Source organism: Frankliniella occidentalis, unplaced genomic scaffold (genome assembly GCF_000697945.3).
Source record: "Frankliniella occidentalis isolate FOCC.00 unplaced genomic scaffold, Focc_3.1 Scaffold4, whole genome shotgun sequence".
Classification (NCBI taxonomy): Eukaryota; Metazoa; Arthropoda; class Insecta; order Thysanoptera; family Thripidae; genus Frankliniella; species Frankliniella occidentalis.
In genome coordinates this window covers 2,967,460-2,978,508 of record NW_026267134.1, presented here as the reverse complement: position 1 = coordinate 2,978,508, position 11,049 = coordinate 2,967,460, and the positions used below count along the sequence as shown (strand labels likewise).

General features: G+C 59.0%; 1 protein-coding gene across 11 annotated transcripts in view; it reads left to right on the top strand.

Annotated features, from left to right (window-relative positions):
* LOC113204169 (nuclear factor 1 X-type) overlaps window positions 1-11,049 on the top strand; it is a 165,067-nt gene that overhangs the window by 44,417 nt on the left and 109,601 nt on the right. For all 11 annotated transcript variants that reach the window (XM_052267999.1, XM_026419223.2, XM_026419216.2 and 8 more), the window contains exon 2: window positions 10,253-10,408. In XM_052267999.1, coding sequence (XP_052123959.1) covers window positions 10,367-10,408 — 42 coding nt within the window. In that variant the 5' untranslated portion in view covers window positions 10,253-10,366. The remainder of the gene's footprint in view (window positions 1-10,252; window positions 10,409-11,049) is intronic.

Genomic DNA, 11,049 nt, shown 5'->3' with positions numbered 1-11,049 from the left:
TCTCTCTCTCTCTCTCTCTCTCTCTCTCTCTCTCTCTCTCTCTCTCTGTCTGTCTCTGTCTCTCTCTCTGTGTTGCTCCCCTTGTCCCCGCTCTCTTTCGCTCGTCCTTTCACAGTTGTTTGCCTCTGTTTTTGCCTGGTTATCAGTTTTTCCACCGGGACCCGAGACTAAGAGACGACGTGACAGCATTTGGTGTGTGTTGTGTTGGTGCGTGTGATTTAGTCTCGTGGTGTTTTGACACTCGCTCATTGGTGTATGCTACCTCTGGTCTTGGTTGGTAGTCGTCCTCCTGGTGGCGGTGGTCATCGTACCCTGCACCATGTGACAGAATAGTCGCACTGGTAGTGTTTGGAGGTTGGTAGCCCCCGGTGTTTGGTAGCCGCGCCGGTGTCGTGTTTAGCTTGGCAGTGCCGGCCTGCCAGCAATCAGCTGTGGCTGTGGCGGCGGGAGCAGCAAGCAAGCGGCCGAAGCTGGGGAAACAAGTTTTTAATAAAAAGCAGTCGACATGAAGTGAATGAACAAGCGAGCATTGGTCGTCGCCCGACCCGACCCGCGCGTCGCAGCGCCGGCCGAGACCTTTGCATATCATCCTCGTGTGTGTCGAAGCTCCTGAACGGGGCACCGGCACGACAAATACTAAGTCCGGGTTACACCCTTTCGCATGATCGCAATAGAGATTTTAAAAGAAAAACGGGACATACAATTTGTAATGAAAATAGGAACAGGATTTAGAGCAGAAGAAAGTAGGTGCCTCTAAAATCCGCAGCAGTGGTCGGCCGAGCCGCGATGATGCCAGGGCAGGAGGGAATTCATTTGCAAATGAAACGTCTTCCCGTCGGTCGGTACACTTGGCGCGGCGGAGGCGGCAGGGGCTTCCCTCCCGTTCCCGCCAAGCAGTGTGCGGTGGCGCTCCCCCTCCTCCTCCCAACGGCCTGGTGTGCCGCTGCCGTAGTTCGGCTGATGCTCGTCCAAGAATCTGGCAACGAATGTCATGGTTAGCACCCTGCTGCTGCTACTGCCGCGGCGCTCCCTCCCCCGCCCCCAGCCCCACATACCATCAAGGTCGTTATTTAAGTGCGTGAATGTGCGCGCGTGCGCCTGTGCGTGCGTGTGGGTGCGTGGCGCGCACGCTTGTCACCCCGCGAGCGCGCGCGCACACATCAGGGAGGGCGAAATGTGGCGAAATGCGCGATAAAAGATGAGGGAGGCGAAGGGAAGGGCCACGGTCTGGTCGGCCGGGTCGGGCCGGGCGGGGCCCCCGGAGATATGGCTAATTGCCTTGTTTCCTTTCGCGGGGGTGGCGCGGGGGCGGCGAGCGTGGCGGCCCGCGTCCCTGTGCCCGCTGCTCTCCTCCGCCTCCGCGGCGTCCTGCACCTGTTGTCAGTCGAGCAGCCCGCTACCCCATTTGCTCTATTTACTTTTGTTTTTCCTAAACGCTGCTTTGTCATCGTCATAATCTTTTGAAACAGATCGCGAAACGTGCGCAGACAGCAGCCCTGTCTGTAGGCTTGTCTGACTCCTCTGTCGGGCGGGGTGGGCGGGGCGTGGTTAGGGGGTAGGTCTGTACGCTGGACCCCTCCTGGTCCCCAGCACCAGCGATCGGGAACCACTAACGCACCAGGGGTGATATAGGGCTGACGTGTCGCACCCTCTCACACGCACCCTCACACACACACAGGCACGCACACACTCCCACACACGCGCGCGCACGCATACAGCGATGACTTGCTGTAGGTTTCCCTCGTAAAGCGCGGTTGGGCGCCTCCCATCCAATGTCGTCGACTGGGAACAAGTCCCTCTCTCTCTCTCCCTCTCTCCCGCCACCTCACCCCTCCCCGTCCTCTCCCTCCGTTACTCTCCCCCTCCCAGGCGCGACGCTACGTGAACCGCGAAAACCCCACCCCAATCTCTCTGCACCCCGACCGCCCCCCTGCCCCTGGAGTCCGGCGCCGTGGCCGGCTGTGCCCTCCACGGCCTCAGCCACATAGGCCCCTGTGCGGTTGGTGGACCCCCCTCCTCCTTGGCAGGTGCGGATCCAGTAGCCGTGAGTCCAGATAACAGAGAGACACGAGTTCGGTGTCGAGCAGGGTTGCCTACCTGCCTGCCCGTCTCTCTCACTGTCTCTCTCGCTCTTTAGTCCCCTGCCTTCCCCCGCCCTGGGAGCGTGATATACGCGACGTCAGCGCACCTGCCCCCCCCCCCTTTTCTCTTTCTCTCTCTCTGTTGGGAGGCCTAGGCGGCACACCTCTCCTCTGCTGCAGTGTGTCTGCCGTCTGCTGCTATCGGCGGCGTGGGGATTGGGAGTTGTCGGAGGTGGAGCTACCCCGCCTCTGAGGGAGGGAAGGACACGGATAGAGAGAGAAAGAGAGAGAGGGGGAGGGGGGGGGGTCGACTGAGGGAACGAGGGAGAGAGAGAGAGAGAGAGAGAGAGAGAGATAGAAGGGCAGGATGACATGGTGTGCTCGCGCTTCGAAGTCATGGCATGGAATGTAGCGACGCGCGCGTCGCCAGAAAGAAATAAATGAGCGATAAACAGGATGCGCCCGTAAATAATCGCGTACAAAATTATGCGAGCGCGCGAGAGCGTCAGCGCGTCTCCGCGCCTAATAAGGTATGTCGGTCGAGCCGGGCCGGGCATAGTTATCCTTTCTTTTATTTTCGAATCTACGCGCAGACCTATTTTTGTTTCAATCTTTTCCATATCACTTTCCATTCAAAATGTAAATGTATTTCCTCATCAAACTTGGGCAATAGGATTGGTGGAACGTCCCACGTCCCACAATTCTTTGTATTTTTGTACAGTTTTTATTTTTGTAGTTTTGAGCATTATTTTTTTTTTCAAATTTTGCCAAGGGCGTGTCCCACCCAAGTACTTACCAAACGGCATCTGAGCTCTGACCTAACCCAACCTAATCCCGTCTTCTTTTTGCACGACGTTACTCCCTCCCTCCTTCCCCTTTCCTCTCTTCTCCCGCTCCCGCTCTAGGCTGATGGCATATCATAAATTAGAAGGCAGCCGTACCCGGTAGTTGGTTCTGCACTGGACTGCAGCGCCGGCTGGACACCTTAGCCAGCACACACTGCACAAAAACTGCATTATATTTATGAGGTATCACACTCCTGTAGTAACGATAAAAATGTTACATGAACCTAACTTTTTGCAAGAAGTTGCTTCTACACTTTGTAAACAACTCTTCGTGAATTGTTCCAAAATTTTGACTGCCTTTTGCGTCGCGTCTATTATTTTTTATTGTCGTGATGGGAATATCGTTTAGCCGTACCTTTTTGCGACTCTACTATTTCCTAAAATGCTTCTCAGCAGTGTTCAGTTAGCACGCGGTGATACCGAGGGTACCCGGTTTCCGCGTGGCTCAGGTACCTCTAGCTTGTTGATGAGGTAACCCGCGCACACCGAATGGCGCAGGGGGGTGGGGGGTACCCCGCTGCGTGGCGGTGGGGCCTGCTTGGGCCCTTTGTTGATCGTCCCCGGGGTTGGTATTTATAGTGCACCGTTCGCCAACCAAGTAGAGAGAGGGAGAGAGGTGAGAGAAAGAGAGAGGGAGAACGAAAGGAGCGAGGTAGCGAGCAAGAAAGGAGCATGTGCGAGCAACAACGCGAGCGCACGCTGGCAATTGTGTACGTGTAGAGCGGGCCTGGCCGGGGCGGGTCAGTTTGACCAAACACACTACCATGTGGCCACGCGGCGTGGTGTCTGTTTGAATAGGGGAGAGAGGGGCGCGGGGAGGGGGGGGGCGACGAGGTGGTGGCGACTAGACTGATGTGTCTGGCTCACTGCTTCATGGCGCGTCCGACTACAACATACTCCTTCGACATACCGACGCATACATGGGCATTGCGCAGGGGGTGGGGGGAGAGCGATGCGGGGCGGTGAGGAGAGAGGCAAACCAAGGCCACCGCTGGGTGCGCAAGTGAGAGAGAGAGAGAGACGTGGAGAAAGGGAATCAGTAGAGGGGTGAGAGGAGGGGGAGGCCAAGACAAACTCACTAATCACATCTCCCCTAATCAGGTTCTGCTCAATTGAGCCCGGCGTGGCTGGGGTGGCCCAGGGTTGGCCCGGCCGGGGGACGCGCTGCGCTGCGCTTGGAGGGGACCGGGCCGGGCCACCCCTGGGCCACCCCTGGCCAGCGCGCACTCTATCTCCCGACATGATACCATCACTTGGCCGACCCTGCCCCGCCACTTCCCCCCGGCACCACGCTCGGGCAGAGGCCGCCGCCGGCGCCTCCAGCAGGACGAACCTGGCGTGACAACAAGGAGGCCGCGCTGGTGAAGGTGGACCTGTGGACCTGGGAAAGGTCGCGGCGATCGTGCTGGGGTCACTGTCCTGTTCGATATCCTTCCAACTTTGACCGTTGGCCGCGTCACCAAGTTGCCAATGGAACCACAACACTCCCCCCGCTTACCCCTCCCCATCTCTCCTCGAAGGCCGCCTTATTGAAGTCCAGCGTCGCGGTGGGTGATCAAAAGCATCAAAAGGGGGCAACCGAGCCAAAGGCCCTGCTCCCAAGGGACCTAGCTTAGCGGTCTGCGAGCAAGACGATGAAGGAGAGTGGGGCGGGGGGGGGGGGGGGGATGCCGTGTAACTTGGCGACGTCGCCACTTTGTGTTCCACGCAGTTGTGTTGCACTCACTTTGTTGTTCATTCCGTCGAGGTGTTGCGCCCCCCCCCCTTTCCTCCCTCCAGGGCACCGCCGGGGGGTTGCCGCCGCCGCGGCCCGCGAGCGAGCCCTGCCGGGGCGGAGGACGCGACGGCCAAGATTGAAGGCGATAAGTGAAATAAAGCGGTGTAATGACTGTTCTCCGCGCACGCGGCGCTGTATGCCGCCGCTCATGCCCGCTCGTCCTCGCCGCGCCTTTGAGGATGCCGTGCTGACCGCCGCTCACAGCTTTACGAGTCCGCGTTCGACGCCGTCGCCGTTGTGGTCCCCCGGGGGGCGCGGCGGCTGGCGTAGCGTCCTCTGCCTTTGACTCGACTCGAAAGCGTAGAGTTTCAGTTCGGGGCGTGTGTACCCGGGACGGTACTTTAATTATTTCCCCTAGGTTTTATTTCGCGAGACTTTTGCGCTCCTGTGGCCGCTCGGTCGCAGCTGGGCTTGGTTGACGCTCCTGTCGTGCTGGATGACGATGGTGCAGCCCAGCCCAGCCTAGCTCGCGCACGCCCTCTCGAGAGACAGTCCGGTGCCTGCGCTGTCGTCCTATGCCTGCCCTGCCCTCCTGCCCCCCCCCCCTCACTCCTTCCCGCTTTTTCTCGCTCTCCGCCACTCTATGCCGCGCGACAGACAGAGACGGGGCGATCAAGTTTTTGGACGCGTGCGACCGGTGCGGCGCTATTTCTGTCCCCACCTTCCCCACCCCTTCACCCCTGCCTCTCCCCCTCTCCCCTCCCCCTCCACTCTCTCTCCCTTCCACGTCACATGCCCCACACACATGATGCTCTGCTTTCAGCCGTGGCGCTCGTGGGTTCGAGTACCTCCAGCAGCGTTTTTCAAGAAACCTTTCAACTTTTCTTTAGCTTTTCAGTAAAAATTATTACAAAAAAATCTTTTTGCGTCTGATTTTTATTTTTGTTTATGACCGAGGCCGTTCTTTCTTTGTGGTTCGCGACTGGCCTGCTACACAATTGTGTGCGACTGGTCCGCGCGGCGTGGCGGCGTGCGGATGGATATAGTGCGCCAACAGCTGCGCGCTAGCTGCGCGCCGAGCTCGCTGAGAGGTGTATTAGATCACCGATGACCAGCAGCAGCAGCAGCAAAGCGCCCGCCACACAGTCGACCTCGAGTAACGTGCGCGCGAAGTGCACCGAGCGGCCGCCGAGCCGGCGCTGCGACGCGCATCCCGTGGATCGTTCGCGCGCCCTGCATCATTGCGAGCCCCAGGGCATGTATCATACACCTCCGAAACGTTTTAAAGTGATCCTGTACCTCATGCGGGCGGGTCTGTCTGTCACTAACCGTTGGGAAAGCAGACAAGTGCGTACAGCTGGGTGTTTTAGAGCCAGCGCCAGCACTACAGTGTTGCGGGATTGCATACTCGCTGGAGTCGTATGGCGCTATGGGTCATAGCGCTTTACGTAAGAAGGGAGTTGGCAGGCCAACTGCGGTGTCCGTTCTGTAACACCCGAATGCGTGCGTTACCGTAAGGCTAAAGGGGGTTCCCAGGATGCGTTTTCAGTATGGCCTCTTTGCTGCTGCATCAGTTTTTGGTTCTGAGACTCGCTTGAGAAGTCAGTCTTTCCCCTTTCTCTCCCACGCTTACCCCGCCGCACCGCCGTCGTACAACTTGGCGGGCTGTGAGTATAGCGGGTGGGAGTGAGTGAGAAAACGCTACATAATGACAGCGTTGAGGTTGATTTAACTTGTTGGCGTGCGCACAGACGAGTGCGGTGATGTGCCCCGCGCCCTGCCAAACGCCCCTCCACGCCCCCTCCTCTCCCGCGCCCTCTCCAAGTCCAACGCGCCCACCCCGGCAGCGACCCTGAATCTGGCACAGTGAGCCGCGGGCCCGGCCCGGCCCAGGGTCGCCGGGCGGCCTTGGGGGTCCCGGCCTTGCTTCCTGGCTGGCTGGTGTGGCACTTCCCCCACGGCCACCATCCGCCTCACACCTTCTTTACCCTATACTCCAGGATGACGTCCGGATTGCATCGCGCAATGTTAGAAACGTCAAACCCTACAAGTGGTGGCTTCCCTGCAACCTGCAACGGTTTCGTGTTGGAGTCCCAAGTAGTGCACGACGTCGCAGCCGGAGGAGGTCGCAGAGGAAGTCGTAAAGCAGGGCGCCAGGGGCACGCGGCGCCCGTCACTCTGGGGGGTCCGCGCCGGCCGCCGTCCCCGAGGCCGCCCCGTGCGCGCCCACGCGCCGCGGGCGAGAGCCGGAGCTGGGGCGGGGCGGGCATGGCGGCGGCGGACGGCAGCCACGGCAGCAGGCGAAGCCACGGCCAGGTCCCTGCGGGAGACGACCCGGCCGCGAGCCACGCCACCGCCACCGTCGTACACAGCGCCTGTATAAAGTAGTAGGGAGGGATCGGCGGGGCCGCCGGGCCGGGGGACGACCAGACCGGGCTTAGCGGGGAGACATATGTGAAGGCCTATTCTGGTACCACCGCGCCCCGCCCCGCCGCGCGCCGCCCGCCGCGCCCGGGGCGCACAGCAGAAGCACACGCCGTGGCGCGCCGTCTGCAGCGCCAGTAATCGCCCTAGTGTTCCGCTGCGACACTCATTAATTACACTTTGTTTCGTTTTTCGCGCATAAAGCGTCGCGTCGCACATGCGGCCCCTCTCGGCCGCCACGCCCCGCCGCGCCCCCCGCTGGTATGTATAGGAGGTTCTAGATAACGCTGCATCCCCCCGCCGCCGCCCTTTCCCGGCGAGACCAGTGCGGCCGCATCCGAGACGCGCGCCCGCCCTTCGTGTGCTCCCGTTCGGCTGGAGGGGTTGTCCCCGCCACTCTCGGACGCGCCCCTACCCCGCCCCGCCACCCCAGCAGCCTCTCAGGGTGCAATATGACTTCCGCTGCAGCAGACTGCCCCGGCCATCCGGGCAGCCATGGTCGGGGCCGGGGCCGTCTGTCTGTCTGCCCCACTTGAGCCCTATCGCCCGCCTTGCCCCACCCCGCCCTACCCCGCCCACCTGGACGCCCCTCCCCCGCGGCCGGCCCACCCCACCCCTTCCCCCACCGCGCTTGTTGTGCTGTCAGTCAGCGCGCGGGGTTGGTGGGGGCGCGCGGGCTGGCGCTGGCCACGCCCCGGCACCAGCCACCTGCCGCGAGGGGTGGGGCGGTGGTCCCACCTGTGAGTGGCGCGCCGCCGGGGGGAGGGCCGGGGCGGAGCAGAAAGGGAAGGGCCAGTCCGGCGCGAGATAGCATATCGCTCAACAGAGAGGAGCAGAGCAGCCTCCCTCTGAAAAAGTTGCACCAGTGTTCGTCGTCCCTCTCTCACTCTCTCGCTCCTTCTCTTCCCTGTCTCCTCTCTCTCTCCCTCGCCGCCCCACGAGCCACGAAGCACCGCTAGCAGGGCTGCTGCCTGCCCTCAACTTGTTATGAGAGAATGAATTATGAAGTATATTCACATGTATCAAACGGCGGACAAGCAGGCGCGGCGGGGTGGACCGAGCCAGCGAGCCCCGCCGGCCAGACGGACGGACGGACGGGCGGGCGGGACGGGACGGACAGGCCTTCACTTCCATAATCATCACCACGACCGCGATCATCGTCATGATTATGGTCCGCGAGGGCGATAATGACCCCAGGCCGAGGCCTGATTGTCCCGCTGTCACTTACGCTCTTCCTTATTGCACCCTGCCAAATAAGGTTTGTTAGTCACACGCACTCAAAATCCAAAGTGTACGAATGTCGCACACCCGCAGGCTATCGGAGAAAGTTAACACACTTGGGGCCGGTAAATGGCTACCTTCTTACGTGTACTAATCTTCACTAGCTCATCTGCAAGTGTGTAAATATTTTGTGACACACCAGCAGGTGTGTGTGTTTTTTTCTTTCACACCTGCAGTTGAGCGACTTTCATGCACTTAGATTTCCAATGTAACAACTGACGCATGAACGTCGAACAAAATATAAATGCGTACCTCATATAGAAGAAGAGAAATAACGGTCGTCAGTAGGTTAGCGCGGTGTAACCCGGCCGGGCAGGCAGAAGCCAAACTCAACCCGACCCGAACCCTCCGCGCACTGGACCGCACGAAGCCCAGTGGCGGTGGCGCCTTTGTTACGCAAGTTTTCGCCCCCCTCGGGCCTCTCTCTCTCTTCTCCCTTCTCTCGCTACCCGCCGGAGCGGACCCCCCGCCGCCTCGCCCTAGCCTCGCGCGAAACGAAGGTTCATCCGACTTCCGGTCATTGCTTCCGGGCCGGCGCCAAGTTTGCAAGGGCTCTGTGTAACGTTTGGTAGTCGTAGTAGTAGTTTGTCCACAGCAGGAGTGGAAGCAGAGTGCTCGAGGTACAGAAATAAATAATGTAGAAAGCACGAAAGAAACATAAGTTAAGACGCGATTGTAAAAAGTACAGCTTAAATTATCAAATAACAAGAGTTAAAAAAAATGGAGCTAGGAAATGAAAGCAATAGTATAAAGCATAGTAGAGATAAAAATACCTTAAGGTATTGCAATTGCAATAAATATGATAGCGAAAAAAAAGTACAAAAAAAAACCGCAGTTACATTGGCCGCTATGTGGGGCCATTCCTTTGCTCTGGCGACGTCTAATGCCCCGCGCCACACCTGCGCCGCTCCCCGCCCCGCCGGCCCCGCCCACCGAGCGCAGTGCGCCGTGCAGCGCCGTGCGACTCTAATGACACAAGGTCCAGTCATAACAGGACATTACTCTAAATTAAAAGGCCGTAGCTTGACGCCCAGCCGCGGAGCGCGCGGAGCAGTCGCCATGCCGTTGGAGCGGTGCAGGCGGAGCGGGGCGCGGGGCCTCTCCCGCTGCCCACGCCTTGCTGGAGCAGAGCCGCCAGCACCGCGGAATCGAATCTCCACATCCTCTGAAGCACGCAATGGATGTTCGGACGAACTATTATTGACCACAGTTTCCGCGAACTGTGTGTTGTTATTTTATTACAATACGTTTGACACACACATTAAATCGTGTGCGAAACATTGTACGAGAAATTTGTCATTTTGCTTTGATCGTGGTGGTGCAGGTGGTACCCGGGTGCCCCACGTTGCACTATTTGGAGCCAAGCCATGCACCTGGCCAGCCCATCGGCCGAGCCCCTCCGCGCCCCGCCCCGCCCCACGCCTGCATGCGATGTACCCACCTAGCGCAACGCCGCCGCGCGGGCCATAGAAATGCGGGCCGCACGATAAAGTACGCAGGCGAAAACAATTTCGCGCGTGACATCTCCATCTAGCTGCCGGGCAACATAACCTAGCTCCCCCTCCCCCTCTTCTCTCTCTCCCTCTCTCTCGGGCCAGGCGAGCAGCTTCAACCCATGTTTTCTCTCTCTCTTTACTTCGCGAAGCTACTATTACTCGCATGCTCTAGATTACAAGCGGCAACAACAATTGTGCTCCCTGATTTAGGAGGCCGCCGCACGGCCACGGTCCCGGGCCTGTGGCGGGCCTGTGGCGGGCAGCCCGCACCCACGTGACGCGCGCCGGCCTCGTCGCAAACTAAACGGTGGCGAGGCCGTGCCGTGCCGTCCCTGTCCGTCCCCAGAGCAGTAACAGTTGGTGGACTTGTTCACCGTACTCACATTCTGTCCTCTCTGTGTCCTCCAGGATGAGTTCCACCCGTTCATCGAGGCGCTGCTGCCCTACGTCAAGTCCTTCTCCTACACCTGGTTCAACCTGCAGGCCGCCAAGCGGAAGTACTTCAAGAAGCACGAGAAGAGGATGTCCCTGGACGAGGAGCGGCGCTGCAAGGAGGAGCTGCAGGTCGGTGTTTTAGAATAATGAGGACGGGTTTCAGCAGCAGCAGACGGTCCAAGGCCCGCCGGTATGTGCACTGTGAATTTTGTTTTTCGTTGCTGGAAAATTGAGAGAAAAACACGCTCGTGTTTTATGGGGATTTTCACCCCCTGAAAATTTTCTGATAGGAGCAAGTTTGCAGTTTTACGAAAACAAATTTCTGACAGTGGCGTATATCGGGTACGCTGAGAACGACTTGAGATGAGCGCTTCTCGCTCGGGTCGTCACCGCGGGGAGGCGCGCGCTCCGCCAGTGAAAAGTTGGTCTCATTTACCCGGCCGCGGTAATTTATAGCATTAAGGCCCATTCATTCATTACGAGGTGAGCGGCTACCTCTGCGTAAGTTATACACACCGAAACTACCCCGTCAAAACTACACTGCATGGTCTTGCACAATAACGGCCAAACATTGCGTCAGAAGTTTATTTATCCACTTTTTTCCGTTTTTGTTTATAGAAATAAGGCATCAAGAGTAGGGACAGGGGCTGAGGGGTAGAAGTGGGAGAAGAGGGGGTGAATTGACTAGGCCTAAGCCTAGCATTATGTATGCGGACATCCCCTGCTGCAATGTTATCTGCAACACAGTGAGACTGCTGCCCCCTCCCCCC